Below are 16158 nucleotides of genomic sequence, written 5' to 3' on the forward strand. Positions count from 1 at the left end.
TCTATCTTAGGTACACAAAGGTATCTTTCGTCAATTCCTTAGTACAAATATTTGCTATATGTTCCTTTGTAGGTATATACTCCAATCTGACTTCTTTTTTTGCAACCTTCTCTCTAAATAAATGATACCAAATTTAAATGTGTTCATTTCTTCAATGCATTACCAGATTCTTTGAGATGTATGTAGCATTGTTATTGTTGCATATAATGGGATATCTCATCATACATTGCTCTAATATCTATAAGTATTTTCTTCATCCACATGATTGGAGTACAACAAGATACTGCTACAATGTATTTAGCTTCTACAATAGATAATGACACCAAACCAAAAGCCACTTAGCCTTTACACATTCAAAGTGCTCTAAAGCTTGCGGTGTTTGTTTAGAACCCCAAATGAACACCTTTTCTCCTCCCAAACTTGATCTCCTAATGCATGAACCTTCATGTCTCATTTCGAACGTGGGAAGGAGTGTATTTTATCCATTTTAATTTATATCTATCACCTCTTCATGTTCACCTCTTGAAAATGCAATTACAAATAGCCATAAAGTACAAATATTTAATATTTTCCTCACATGTCCTAGGGAACACTTTCTAAAGAACATGGAGACATATGAATGGCTTAGGGTTGCAAGGTTAATGTCATATTATCCTAACAAATCTACCAAGTAGACCAAGAGTGAGAAACAAGATTTTCATGTGTACACAACACCAAGAAATAAAAGATTATAATAAATGACAATTTTCTCTTCATGTCCATAATGGATTTGCATATATGACCAAGTGTAGACTCCTTGGTCTTTATGTTGAAAACCTCATAAAAGAGTAACCATCTCAATACATGATCCCAATAAAAATATTAGATCTCATAGCCTCACCCAAGTCTTTGTCATATCCATGAGCACTAATCAATCAATCAATGCTAATTTCAAATGCAAGTTCCTTACAAAATCATGAAGCTCCAAGAAAATGATTAATACTCAAAACCAATGAAACCATTATCAAAGTCTCAATCATGGAATCAAGAACATAAAAATGACATCATGATCTAACATCTCCCCAAAGGAAGACCCAAATAACATATCATAACTGATAGCTCACCAAAGACTCAAGAGTCATTCATATCAAACCAAGATGTCACCATCTCCAAATCACATGAATATAAATATTTATCATCAAATGATGAATCCATATCTCTACCAAAGCTCCCACTAAACCAAGTAACCAATCTCTCTAAGCATCACGATAACCATTTCCTAGTTGAAGATCCGCCATGTGCTCAGCATGATCACAAAAATCAATACTAGGAGCTCTCAGAAGGAAAAGTCAAACCACGTTCTTGAAACCAAGAAGATACAATGACACATCCTTTTTCAATAGAACCAAAGATGTAAAACTCTCATTGAAATCTAAAGGTAGAATCCAAGAGCTCTACATGAAACCAACACCCATTGCAAAAGATCACCCAACTTCAAATCAAAGATTATCGATGGCTCACTACATGCTACAATAACAACAACTTAGAACCAACATCTTGAAACAAGGAGGATGGAACACATTATGTAACTATGTTAAAGTCCCATTGAAAGTGATGAGGTGTTATACATGGTAATCAATTTAAATATATTCAATATTATACTTGTTGAAAAGCTTACATTGAGTGCTACAATTCAACAAATTATCTTTTCATATTCATTCTATTTTTTTTTTCCAACCCAATGATGGAAAAAACCTTGAGAAAAAACTAAGAAAATATTGAGGTATAAGATGGAAAGGTCATTTCCAGGGCCCTCATTCGATAATATTCAAGGGCCTTCATTCGAAGATTCACCATGTACACAATATAAAAAATGTAAAAAACCTTTGAACTAAGATAATTTCCATAAATGAAAAAAAAAAAAGGACCTTCATTCCTATTTGAAGGTCCATTGTTTTCCATTTTTGAAAATTACCTTCATTTAAGGGTTTTTTAATGTTTTAAACCTTCAAACAAAGGTAACTTTTTATGTACCTTTGAATGAAGATGATTTTACTTTTCACCTTCATCTGAGATAAAAAAAAAAAGAAGTGATGTCCCACAAGTGAGACTCGCTATTATGGATTCAGCCTAAATCAATTGGTGAGCAATTTTTGTAATTGAAATTTCATATTACACAAAATCGTGCCACCCAAGACACAATTGATCTAGCTAGTCCATATCATATGCACAATCTCATCCTAACATCCAAGATCTCACAATCTATAACCATTACATACCTCTAATCACAATTCAATTCCAAATTTTAGTTTCTATATCTCTATGACGTCTTAACACTCAAAGTCATAATTATTATGCCAATTCCAAGTCATTCCTAATCCATCTTAATCATTTCATTATTTCTTCCTTGCTTGAACTCAATTTGTCTCCATCAACTCAATTAATTTAATTTACAAAATAATCATTAAAATTTACACTTATTTAAAATAACCTTAAATTCATATAATTATTTTCTTTATTTTTTAAATTCATCCTCTCTAACATTGACAATTTGCATTAAAAAATTCAAAATTAAAATTATTTTAGAAATTTCATTAATATCTAAAATTCAACAAAAATAAAATAATAAAAAGCAAGTGTTTTTTTCTTCACCCAACTCAGTCATTAATATTGTTGTACGAATTCTTAAATTAATAGAAAGAGAAGTGTCGGCTTTAATACAGAGAGATAAAATAAACTTAATTAGGCATATAAAACATCAATAAAAACAGAAAACCAGCCAAACGACAAGTCCTTTTGTAGAGATTTTTCAAGAAACGAAAAAAATAATTTATATATATGCATTCATGTTGAAGAACTTGAATGTACATTTTTTTGCTTTGAATTAAATTTCCATCTGTGCCTGCAATTACTCTGTCAAATTAACAGTCGCCATTGGCCAAGAGTATCAACAAAAAGGTGGTCGTTAATTCGTCTTCATCTGAGGCGCACTTAGCTTCAAATTCTAGTAAGTTCCAATTTTTTTTCATCAGTTAATGTTAAAGAATTCGTATAGAGAACTCCCACAGAAGAATTGTGCAGAAAATTAGTTAAAAAATCGATGTTTTGGACCATTCTCTGTAGTGCACCACCGGCATGATTGATTATTCAGTAGATGAATTTATAGCATATATTTTGCAAGTTGCTTTTTACCTTTACCTTTAGCTTTTCACGTCTGCAGAGTAGCCCTACATTTTTGCCCTAATTTTTTCCTATCATCTGGTCTATGTGAATAAAGATGATTGCTTTACCATCGCTGTTTAGATTAGGCGGAAGCCATTAAATTTACTGGTTTAACATTATAATTGTGTGTATTATGTGACATAATAAAGCTTGAGCATCTAAGTTCTTTTGTTTTAACAATGGAGTCGCTTTCTTTAAGAGCTGGTAGTTGTAGGTAGTGTAATTTGCAGTTGTATTATTACTTGTGTAGTTACAAGTCGTATATCTTGTGACTTTGATTTCAAAATTTTAAATTTAACATTTTCTAAAATTAGCATTTAAAATTCGTCAACTTCGTACAACCAAATCAATTAATTTATCTTTGAATTATAATGTTTAATGTATTGTCAAAATAGACTGGCAAGGATTTGAACCCAGGGTAGTAGATATTTTTTAAAATATTGAACTTGTTTCAATAGCAAAGTTAAAGAATTTTTTTCCATTTTAATTAAATGGCCTTGTAAATTTTCCCATCATAACTAAAATGGCAATTCGCTGTGCCAAAACAATGCAAACTGCAATATAGTAGTCATCAATTCAAAGTCAATGTGTACAAAACCTAGAACACCTGTAGTCTTGGATCATCGTCATGCTGGCCTGTTTGTTGGTTCATTTAGAATTGAACTACAAACTATTATTTTATTTTCACTTCTTGTAGTTGTTATTAATTTTCATTCTAACTCGTTGGATTTTTGGCATGTGAAATTTTTGTAAACTGTGTAGTTTTTAGTATGCAACATAACCATTTCTGCTATAAGTTTGTTATCATTTATATTAAAATGGTTGTTATTGCTGTTAAATTGAAATAGTCTTAGATTCAGAGAAGATGAAAGAGGTAACAGTGAAGGGTCCTTGGGCCAAGCTCTTATCACAGGATTCTCAGGTAAATTGTTAAGTATTTTCTTTAAAAGGAGTTCTGTTAACCTTTTTCATTTATATATTTGTTTTGTATTAAATGTGTAATTAAGATTTTTAAATGTTGATGAATGATTTCAGAATCCGGATGTGGACCTGTGTGACCAAAGTTTCATGATTGGACGAAGCAAAAGTTGCAATTTGTGCATAGATGATTCCTCAATTAGTGGAGTTTTGTGCATGTTGAAGAATAAGGTGGTAGTTTCTTTCTCATTTAGGTTACGTAGGAGGGAAATTTCCTGCTGCTTCTTGTGGGTTATGAATCTGATTGTTAAATACCTGTCTTAAAGCTGAACTGTCTGTTTATTATTAGGTGCAGCAGAATGGTGCTGAAATGCTTGTTTTAGGGAGTTGTGGATTTGTCGTGCTCAATGGAAAGTGTCTTAAAAACAAGGATGTCGTCAGCATTGGAGGAGGAGATGAACTTGTTTTTAGCTCTCCTCTCAGTCAGCATACTTATGTATCCTCTATGATCTGTTTATTGACAGTTGGCCATAAAATTTTCTCGTATATTTTCAGTCAACAAATATTTTCCTTAATGGTTTTTCAATGCAGATTTTTCAGCTCCTCGGAAATGAAGATATCTCAGCCCCTGTATTGCCTACTCCAGTAGGAAAGACGGTAGATCAGGTGGTAACAGGTGATGCAGAAGAAAACAGTGCAGGTGGGGCAGCAGGAATATCTGAAGCTTTAGCAGCTATGTTTGGCCCCTTGCAAGGACCTCTTGCGGGTTCTTTGTCACACTTACCCTTTCCCTTTGGACAAGTGTTCCCCAATCACAAAATTCGTCATCCTTCTTGCAATGACAGTGAAGAATGTGACCAAGGAAGCAATGCATACGAGTCACAGACTGCTTATAATATATCAGATGAGTCTGCCTCAGATACTGAAGTGATTGAACTTGAGACTGGGGTTTCGCCCATGCTTAGTGTGTTGAAACGTTCAAGAAAACGTCATGAGAACGGTTACATTCACAATGAAATCGATGGTAAATCACCTATACAAGTTTGTGAAGAGAGAAAGCAATCTGTAAGAAGTATTGACCCATCTGAAGCACATGCTAAATGCCAAACTTTGAAGGAACAATTAAGAAAAGGAATAGTTGATGGAAGAGAGACTTGTGTATCATTTGACGATTTTCCTTATTACCTGAGGTATAAAATTGAAATGCTTTTTAAGTATTGTCCTTTCTTTCAAACTTGCGTATATTGGTTTTGATCTATTAGAGGTTCTGATACAAGTTCTTCGTCGTCTTATTCATATAAATATAAATAGAAATGTGGACTGAAACTAGTTCTCTGTTATATTAGTCTTCCTTTTCTTGTTTCATTGGAAGATTGAGTATGGTTTCTTATTTTGTTTACAGTAAGAAGACAAAAAGTCTTCTGATTGCATCAACGTTCACACATTTGAAACGGAATGAATTTGTACAATTTACAAAGAAGCTTCCTAACGTGAGTCCCAAAATATTGATGTCTGGTCCGCAAGGTTTGTTATCCCTTCTGCTGTACAAGCCTGAATGGTTACGTGGAATTCGATTGTGATTAACAATATTTTTAATCTGATTCAATCTATGTTTTGTCACTTACATAGGGTCTGAGATATATCAAGAAACGTTAGTGAAGGCATTGGCAAATCACTTTGATGCAAAATTGCTTCACTTTGATAGCAGTTCAATACTCACGGTAAGTTATAGTATATCAAACTCTGCAACATTTTATGATCTCATTGGAATATTCTTTTTGATGTGGAAGCTTTATTTCAAATTGATATATGAGCATAAAGGCTTTCATTGGGCCGATCCATTTTATGATGGGCCAAAATTCATCCAGATGTGCTATTCTCTTTTTCGAGGGGAACATGATTCTTCTTAACTCTGCAGTTGATGCAATGTTAATTTTTTGCATTTCCACTCTTGTATATGTTTGCACTTTGTAGTGATGTTCTCTGTATTAACATGACAGGCCTCATCAATGAAGGATGGAGAACAAAGAGGGAACATATGTCCTGGTTTACGGTCAAAATTGGGTAGCTTTCAAGTCAAAGCATGGCCTCTCCAAGGCACTGCATCAAACTTGCACACATCAAACTTGCACACATCAAACGAATATTCCATCAAGAGAGGTAGTTTCTAGGCTTGATCAAAAGTTCAATTCAGTTATTACAACTAAATCATTTTATAAGCATGCTTTTTTGAGTACTAAAGGACATTTTTGGGTTTTTCTTGCCTAAATTTTTTTCAGGTGATCGAGTGAAATTCATTATTAAATCCCAAAAGTCAGATAATCTGCCATCCGAAGTTCCTTTGAGGTATGTTTTACAAATATTTCTACACTCCAATTGTGAATATTCTAATCTATCAAGTGCTTTCTACTTCTGGTTGAGTTACATCATGATAGCATTATTTGCCATGCTCATTATGAATACTTTCTATTGGTTAAGTGAAAGCTGGTGCTATACTCATTATGTTCAACTCTGATCTGTTCTGTCTTATCGAAGAGATTGGCATGAAGTTTAGAAATTGATTTTCTCTGTGTTTGGCATGTGCTAGTTTCTAACTATTGAAGGTGACATTTTTGGTAGTAATCCCTTTGTACTTAGCTTACATCTTGTTTCTCAATGTTTTCAGGGGTCCATCTCATGGTGATCGAGGGGAAGTACTTTTGTCTTTGGACGAGAGTGGTTCATCTAAACTTGGAGTACATTTTGATAAGCCAATTCAAGGGGGTGTTGACCTTGGGGGTCTCTGCGAACAAGATCATGGGTTTTTTTGTAGCGGTAATACTTTGGCATCAAATGTGATATTAAGTTCCAAATAAGGACGTATTTTAAATGTGTGCTCATTGAATGTGGTTTTTGTCCTTTTGCCAGCAAGCGACCTTCTCTTAGATCACACTATTGAAGAAAACATGGACAAGCTACTCCTAAATGCACTTTTCGAGGTAGTCTAAATTTCTATTATATTCACTGAAATTCAATTCTGGAATTATCCTATTTAAATTTTCCTAATTGATCTATAACTCTTTTCCAGGTTGTGACTAGTGAGAGTAAGAATAGTCCTCTTATACTTTTCATGAAAGATGTTGAGACATCATTCGTAGACAATCCATGCATCTACATTGCCTTACAAAGAAAACTTAAAAAATTGCCCGAAAGTATTATCGTTATTGGATCATACATAAAGGTTGACAAAACAAAGGAAAAGGTAATATTGTTCTTACATATAGTTAACTTGTTTAGACATGGTTGCTTGATTTTTCTTTTTATTTTGATGTACATTGAGTTCTAGTGGTTTTTATGCAACAGGCAGCTCTCGGGGATCTACTACCCTTCATTCAAATTAATGAATTCGAAGATCACGGTTTTGAATTACCAGTAAGTATATTTAGATCAATTAGATCTACGAGCTTTAATTTGCCAATTTAAAAATGTTTTACATAAAAATAAAAATAAGGACAACCTATAACAGAGAGTTTTTTAATTTCAGCCATTAATACATTTTATCTTTCAGTCTTTAAAATTTAATTTCATTTCTCCATGAAATCGCTTTGAAAGGATTAGGTTGTTTCTTTTTGTTTATTACTCACTTGTTGCTGCAAATTTCTTTAGGACATGTTTGATTAAACAGATGCCTTAAATTAATTTAATAATTGAGTATGTAATTTTATTTTTGAATGCTACAGTATGGGAGAAAACTTAAAGAGGACGCAGAGAAGCAGCTTTCTGATCTTTTTCCAAACAAAGTGATGGTAGAGATGCCTCAGGTACTGAAAAGTGTTAAAACATATTAGACACTTATATTATTTAAATATTTTAAAATGTATGGTTGATACTTGATAGTTTTCATTAATAAATGCAGGATGAAGCTCTTCTTGTTAATTGGAAACTTCAGTTAGAATGGGATGTTGAAATGCTTAAAGTGAAGACGAATCTACAACATATTAAAATGGTGAGCTTCTGTTTTAGATCCCATGGTTGACATTTTTGTTAGATTTATTTTCAGAAATATCTTATAGAAAGTATGCGCAGATTATTTTACTTTTTCGAATAGTTATGTTTCTCTTTCTTTTTCAATGTACAAGGTATTTGAGGTTGAGGCATTCATTATTAACAATGTAATAGAATGTTTGTTAATAAATTCAAATGTATTATGAATAGAAAGAAACTGCTGTACTTTTTCTTTAATGTTTTATTGTTGCTTTTGTAGGTGCTTTCTCTTAATAACCTGGATTGTGATGGGATAGACACAATTTGCATAAAGGACCAAAAACTTACAAATAAATGTAAGTTCGAGATGTTTGTTTCTCAAGGTTTTCTGCTTATTTTGATTCATATGTCATACATTGATCAAAGTTTATTTTGCATTTAATATGGTATCTATGATCATAGTTACATGTTGTCATAAATTTTATTCCTGTGATGGTAAAAGTTATTTATCGAATAGATGAAGCGTTTGACATCTTGTCAATCTTATCATGATACAAATTCCATAAGCATATTTTTGATGTAGTGCTTGCACAGGTGTTTGTAAATCTATGTTTGCTAATCTCTCATTAACAATTAAGGGACAATTAGAGGCACTCGTACTGTTTGTAGCTGCAATTCAGACTGCAGGTCTGAAGACCATAAATTTTATCATATGTATCAGATACAGAAAGAAAACTAAGAAACAGAGGCTTATCCAAAAACTGATTGATAATACCAAATTTATACCAACAGAACTGAACATGATAACATCCAATGGGATTTGAATCATATTTGAACACATATTAGAGAATAAATATAACATCAGAACTATAAGATCTAAAATAAGTGCAATATACACCCCATTAATAGGGGACACTTCCTCCATATACCAACCATATAGTCCAATATCCATTAACACTAATGTCATAGGAATTTGGTAGCTCAACAGAATAAAGATCAAAAAATGATGACGAGCCCAAGTTTGTCAATAAAAAATTAATATTGATGAACAGAGTTTTGATACTTAGAAATAAAGGTAACTATAAATAAATATTGAAATGAAAGTCACTGAGGCCGGCAAGAGCAGGAACATGTCAAGGACTTTCGGGGATGCAAAGTTCTAATTCACCTGTCAAATTCTTTCTCCTATAATGATCCTTTTGAGCTAAGCATGAGAAAGATTACCAAGTGCAACTCATCTTTAGCATTCATTTTTGTAGTGGGTCGATTTTTTTGGATATGAAGGTTCCCTACATTGTTACTAATTCCTTTTGGTTGTACTCTTTAACTTATGAAGCTTTTTAACAATAAAATTTGAAAAGACTCTGTTCTGTTCTGAAAGTGAAATCGGGATAGGTTGTCTTTTACTCGAAATTTGTAGAGTTATCATAAGTCATATTTTCTACAACTTTTGGGACATTTCACCTTGTTCTATTAATCTCTGGACCTGAGAACTCGTGATCCACAGAATAGTTGGTGCATCACCATATTGAAACTGCTAGGCTATGGTCACTGATACGAATACTCCTCGAAATCCCTCAAATTTGAATTCTATAGTTATTATCACCCCTGTCCCAACTTCACTTCATTTCATGAATCATGTAGAGAAAAAGCAACTTATAAACCTGGATACCTCTTTTGGATAAAAATCTGGCACAGAATTAAACAGATACATTGAAAGCGGTTTTACATATTGCATAAATCATGCAAAAGTTAAACATGAGTTTTTCAAAATATGATTCAAAATTTAAGAACTCCAAAATAACAATTAAATTTTTAGTGATGAACCCCATCCCAACTATTGAACATGGAAAGTATACAAATCACATTCAAACACCAGAGCAAATGTTTTATCTTTCTTAAACTTTGCAACATTCAAATGTGACTCACAGATTCATAATCATATGAATAATAATATTAATTTGTCTTTTCAGGTGCAGAGAATATTGTTGGATGGGCTTTGAGCCACCATCTTATGAATGAATTTGAGCCCATTACTAAGGATGGAAAACTAATTATCTCTAGTGAAAGGTAAACATATTGTGTTTGTTCTCACTAATATTTAATAGAGGAAAGTAATTTTCTTTGATAATATAAATTACAATGCATTTCAGTAAGTTTTTTTTTGATATCATCATGTTATTTCAGTGTTCGACATGGGTTGAGTATACTGCAAGAAAATAAAAAGAATGAGAGCTCAAAGAAGACACATAAGGTGAAGTTTAAATTTGAGTGCAATGCTATGCTTCTATTATAAAACAGTGATATACTTTACAATATTGTAATATAAAATGCAATGTACTTTTTCAGAATGTTGCTACAGAGAACCGCCATGAAAAGAAGCTTCTTGACAATGTAATTCCACCAAGTGCAATTGGAGTGACCTTTGAGGATGTTGGAGCTTTGGAAAATGTGAAGGATACACTTAAAGAGTTAGTCATGCTTCCATTACAAAGGCCTGAGCTTTTTTGTAAAGGACAACTAACAAAGGTTGGCTTCAATTCAATGAAAGAATCCTTACATTTGTCAATTTTATCAAGTGTTCGAGATTACAACTAATTTTGCTCATCTAATGGGATGTCATTACGATTTGAAAATCATTGACATTCTTAACTAATGCTCTATCTTTTAGCACGATTCAAAAACTGATGTCATGTTTCGTTGCAGCCCTGTAAAGGTGTCCTGCTCTTTGGTCCTCCAGGAACCGGAAAAACAATGCTTGCTAAAGCTGTTGCAACAGAAGCTAGCGCAAATTTTCTAAATATTTCGATGTCAAGCATTACATCAATGGTATAGTTTAATACGATCAATAGTTGATTTCTTTTAGTTGTGGTTATTTTGAATTTTTAGTTGATGTAGATCATTACTTTATCGTTGCAGATGTATGGGGAAAATGAGAAGTCAATTAGAGCTATTTTCTCCTTAGCAAGTAAAATTTCCCCATGTGTGATCTTTATTGACGAGGTGAGATGAAAATATTTTTTGTCTACTCTTCCATTCAAAATTTTCAGTTTCCATTAGAAGTTCTTACTACGGATCCCCTGGCAGGTTGATAGTCTGTTGGGAAGAAGGGACAGTTCTGGAGAGCATGAGGCTTCGCGTAGTATGAAGAATGAGTTTATGGCAAACTGGGATGGATTGCTCACTAAAGAAAAAGAAAGAGTATTAGTTCTTGCCGCCACTAATAGGCCTTTTGATCTTGATGACGCTGTCATTCGAAGAATGCCAAGGAGGTGAGCATTTGATTTTCTCTGATATTCTTTTGGTAGAAATACTCATGCTACATATTTTTTCGTGATTTTCATTTTCAATTTCAATATATATTTTCAGTCCTATTATCCTTTTTGATATTTGTGGACATTAATAGTAATTTCAAATTTTACATTACTGGACAGGTTATTTGTAAACTTGCCAGATGTATCAAACAGAGCTAAAATATTGAAGGTTATGCTTGCCAAAGAAGAATTGACCCCAGATTTTGATTTCGATGCAATTGCCAATATGACTGAGGGATATTCTGGATCTGACCTTAAGGTGGGTTCGTTTTAGCTTATGTTTTTAAGCATGTGTTCAAAATTTACTGGTCTTCTAATGCCAATGGGTTGTGTTGTAGAACTTATGTATTACAGCTGCATTCTGCCCAATCCGGGAAGTTTTGGAAATAGAAAAGAAGGTATTTCTCTTTTGTTTTATGGAATAAATGGACAGAGGTTATGCTTGCTGGTTATTTTGCATATTACACTTTAGAGGTCATAAATGTTGTACTTGGATTCAAGTTGGATTACATCTATATTGTTACAAATTGCAAACAAGGATAGTGGTTTCAAACTTCATGCCATCATCGTTCTGCCAATATAGAAACAGATGTTTGAGAAAATTAAGATCTAAAAATTTAGCAGCTAGATTCTCTAAACCGTTACTGTTCATTGTGTTCAACATTTCCCTTTGATTTGATCTGGTCTAGACGAGTGTGCATTACGCATTTGGTGAATTGTTGCATTCAATTAGTGTGTTTGATTATATAATGGAATGCGATTTTTTTCCTGCTAGTTTAGTGGTTAGAATCCCATGTCATTATTTTGTTTTTCACATATTTTATTATGTTATCACCATTGAAAACTTTATCAGGAAAAATCACTAGCAATAGCAGAGGGGAAGGAGCTGCCATCTTTGAGTGGAAGTGCTGATGTTCGTCCTTTAAATATGGATGACATGCGATATGCCCATAAACAGGTAAGGTTTCAAAGAGTAGAGAGATTTTTGCTAAACAAACCAGTTTAATTATTGAAGCCATGCCCCCATCATAAAAAAGTATCCTTATAGGCTCAGTTTTTTGCAGGTATGTGCTAGTGTTTCTTCAGACTCAACAAGTATGACTGAGCTACGTCGATGGAACGAGCTTTACGGTGAAGGGGGCTCAAGACAAAAGAATGAACTGAATTATTTTATGTAGAATATGTATAACCTGCAATCTATTGTACTTGTAGACCCCTATATCTTGGGGGAGGATATGAAGCACATTTATTTTGTTGTGGCATTATGACTTATAACAATTCTGAGATTTTAATCTCAGATCACACAATATTTTCTATGCCTGTTACATCATTGGCAGAGCCTCTCATTGTAAAATGTATTGCTGTTAATATAAAATGTATTATATATTACTTATTTTCGAGTATTTAAATTGAAATCAAAAATTCAATATTTATATACCAATATGCATAGCTTTGGACATAATTTCATATCTATTTAGCTATGGATGTAATTATTTTTAAGTTTTCATATAGTTTGTTATATATATAATTTTTCTTTTAGTTGTATAATAGTGAATATAAATTTTGTGATGGGATATTCTGCATGTAATTTATAGAATGCGAGTATATCTAAAATATCTATTAGAGATATTGACTCAAAGAAGCTAGCATATATCATATTTGTAGAAATGAATTTTTAAATTTGGGTGAGTAGATGTTTTCCAAATGCAATAGTTGTAGGTGTTGGCAATCATTTGTTGAGTACTTATGAACAATAATGAACAAAAAGTATAATTTGTATGTGTGGGCTTGCTTTTTATTAGATTTAAATTCTTTTGAGAATTTATTGAGAAATATAATTACACTTTGAAGTGGTGCATTATAATCAAATACTTTTGGGATACAATTAAACGTTTTTCTTTTACCATGAGCCATTTTACAATTGATTGTAAATATTTGTGTGAAGATTGCATTATGATCAAATAACTATGATATTGCAAATAATTGCAATAAAAAGAACTCTATGCTACAATCATACAATCTGCACTAAATAGTGTAAGTTCAAATATCAATATCAACCTTTAGACCTAGATCTATTTCTTAAGCAAGCATTTGTTTGTAGTTCATGGGCTAAAATAGAAAAATGTATCTTATGATTAATAGAAAAAATAGAATAAGATCATTACCTTGTCTTTTAAATCACAATCATTAATTGAGCTTATGCTTCCAATTCAATCCATATATAATACTATGATGTCATGTATCCTAGATAGACATTAGTATATACCAAGTCAATAACAATTAGGAGAATAAATCCCAAAAATGTACATTGCATATGTGCATTACATGTGCATACAATGATAAGCTCAAACATAGATCACACATACACATAGTGACTAGCTCATGCATACAAAACACACACAAATAGTGATCTTTTGGCCAAAAAACAGATTTGTCTTTGTTGTAAGTGTCATCTCATAACCCATTTAACTAACACCTAAGCCCTTATAATAAGATGAGAATATGAAAAAGAAAGCAAGTGCATCCCATATTACATTATGGGTTCATTCTTATCTCATTCCATAGTCAATTGTGAAAACGAGACAAGCATTTCATACTACATGTCATCGCCAAAAAGGGTATATCTAAGTAACAACACAACCTATACAAACATTAATAAGATTCCATAGCCCACTAAAAAATTGAGTCATTATAATTGGACAAACATAATCAAGATGATTTATGATTTTACCTCTCCAAAGATTGTAGTTTGTGGTATTAATATGCTAGACCAATTTAATAATGGGAACCAAAAGAACCATGCCTTAAGAAAAATATAACAATAGAAGCCCATACATTTCTTTTAATATACCAATTCTTATATTGAACTCTTGAGATAGATAGACCATCATTTGCATGCCACTAGCAAAAATCTATATAAACTATGATATTGGCTAGCTATTAGCATCTATTAACTACATAAGTACTAGTGAAAGATAGATTTCCATATGATATGACAAAACACTTCTTTTTAGTAGAGCATACTCCTGGTCTTTTGTCATGACTAATCAATGATAAATTTATTTTTTAGTGGATCTTAGGTTTTATGTTTTAGGTAATCACCTCATAATGAGTAGCACAAGCTATGTCTAAGAGATTCATTATCTTCTACACATGTATTCTTAATGTCTCTTTCTTAGCCCTATCTATGACGACATTAGAGATAGACAGTAATGGCAATGGCTTTAAAAGTTCTCCAAGATTGGAATTGATTTGGAAACTAAAACACAACAAACCTAGATTACATAATCTTAATGATCATAAATTATTATTTTTTGCCTTAGACCTAGATAGTGGGGAAGCATAAATTGGAATAGGGAGTTCGGAACAAATTGATACAAATTTCAACCTCAAGTTGAAGTAGACTAAAGAGTGAGGTTTGATCAAGTTTGGGAACAACCCCAAACCATGGAGCTATTATTAATACACCTCCCCTTTTGACTTTGGTAATAGGGGCATCATTTGCTCAATGATTACCTATATACCTATTGTGCTCTACAACTCACACCTCACTTGACTAGTTGGCCAAGTTGGGGCGCGCCTTTTTTTCTTTTTGGTTTTCTCCTCTTCTTGGCTCTCTCTTTCTCTCTCCTTTTCTTTTTTTCTACTTGTCTTTTAACTTTTTTCTTCCACTTTTGGGATTATCCTTCAAGCTTCCTTCATTTCTCCTTTTGTTAGGAAAATAAGGGATGCTCGACCCTTGATGCCCAATTGCTTGTCTAGTTAGGCTTCAAGGATCAAAGATCAGAGGTTCATTTGGTAACAATTGAACCTGAAAACCCCAAACCCCAATTACTATCCCAAAGAACCCATCCTACATACATTTAATGTGGTAGTTGATACCTATGTCAACCGATTTAGCTATAAATAGCCTGCTCTACCGGGTTTCATTTGCACTATTTCACTTGCAAATTTGTGTGGAGCCTATCCTTTACCCTCAGAGATTGGTGCTGGTGAGAAGATTTTTTAGAGCTTGGAGTGGTCATTCTTGGTTTCTAGTGTGGGGGTTGGGATTGTCTTTGCAAAATTTAGTTTTGTCATTTTTCTCTTTTTGTTTTCTTTGTGTAAACTAAACAGGGAGGATTAATAAAGTTTAGGAACAACTTCAAACCATCAAACTATTTTTTATACACCTCCCCTATTGACTTAGGTAATAGGGGCATCATTTGCCTAATGATTGCCTACATACCTGTTATGCTCTACAACTCACACCTTGCTTGATCACTTGGCCAAGTTGGGACCCCATTTTTTTCTTTTTGTTTTTCTCCTCTTCTTGGCTCTCTCTTTCTCTCATTTATTTTCCGGTTGTCTTTTTTCTCTTTTTCCTCCCTTTTGGGAATTAGCCTTCAAGCTTCCTTCATTTCTCCTTTTGCTAGGAAGATAAAGTTGCTAACATGCATTAAACACCACTATGTTACTCACATGCAGATAGCTTTACTCCATTACATTATTCCAAATCACATAAACATCTCATAAAACATCATAATAAGTCACAAATATATAATCCAAATCATAAGTATACCATCACTAACATCAATATGTCCATCTCAAATAATGTATATTATTAATCATGTCCTAAAACATATAAGCATCATAAAATAGTCCAATAACATGGATCACATGAATGTATCCATACACACACACACCAACAAAATAAACGATACATAATGAGTCAAACATAGTCTAACAAGTTAAAGTAATAATTATCTAAAGAAAATCATGG

The 16158-nt window shown here is 32.8% G+C and overlaps 1 protein-coding gene across 1 annotated transcript; it reads left to right on the forward strand.

Annotated features, from left to right (window-relative positions):
* Window positions 1-3634: 3634 nt before the first annotated feature.
* LOC131027164 (uncharacterized) lies at window positions 3635-12754 on the forward strand. Its single transcript, XM_057957154.2, has 25 exons — window positions 3635-4123; window positions 4237-4350; window positions 4469-4615; window positions 4711-5309; window positions 5522-5643; window positions 5749-5840; window positions 6120-6279; window positions 6399-6465; window positions 6785-6933; window positions 7027-7097; window positions 7187-7360; window positions 7462-7530; window positions 7839-7919; window positions 8015-8104; window positions 8363-8438; window positions 10056-10152; window positions 10270-10336; window positions 10432-10611; window positions 10789-10911; window positions 11002-11085; window positions 11170-11354; window positions 11517-11655; window positions 11735-11794; window positions 12250-12354; window positions 12461-12754. Exons 1-25 carry the CDS (start codon window positions 4067-4069, stop codon window positions 12572-12574), a joined length of 3222 nt encoding a protein of 1073 aa, XP_057813137.2. The 5' UTR covers window positions 3635-4066; the 3' UTR covers window positions 12575-12754.
* Window positions 12755-16158: the final 3404 nt, after the last annotated feature.

The sequence above is a fragment of the Cryptomeria japonica genome, chromosome 10 (genome assembly GCF_030272615.1).
Source record: "Cryptomeria japonica chromosome 10, Sugi_1.0, whole genome shotgun sequence".
Classification (NCBI taxonomy): Eukaryota; Viridiplantae; Streptophyta; class Pinopsida; order Cupressales; family Cupressaceae; genus Cryptomeria; species Cryptomeria japonica.

Excerpts from the sequence above, each read along its gene's own strand:
- LOC131027164 (XM_057957154.2), top strand. The coding sequence starts at position 4,067 with ATGAAAGAGGTAACAGTGAAGGGTCCTTGGGCCAAGCTCTTATCACAG. Across the intron at positions 5,841-6,119 it reads ATAGCAGTTCAATACTCACG|GCCTCATCAATGAAGGATGG; the intron begins GTAAGTTATAGT and ends TTAACATGACAG. Across the intron at positions 7,098-7,186 it reads TCCTAAATGCACTTTTCGAG|GTTGTGACTAGTGAGAGTAA; the intron begins GTAGTCTAAATT and ends ACTCTTTTCCAG.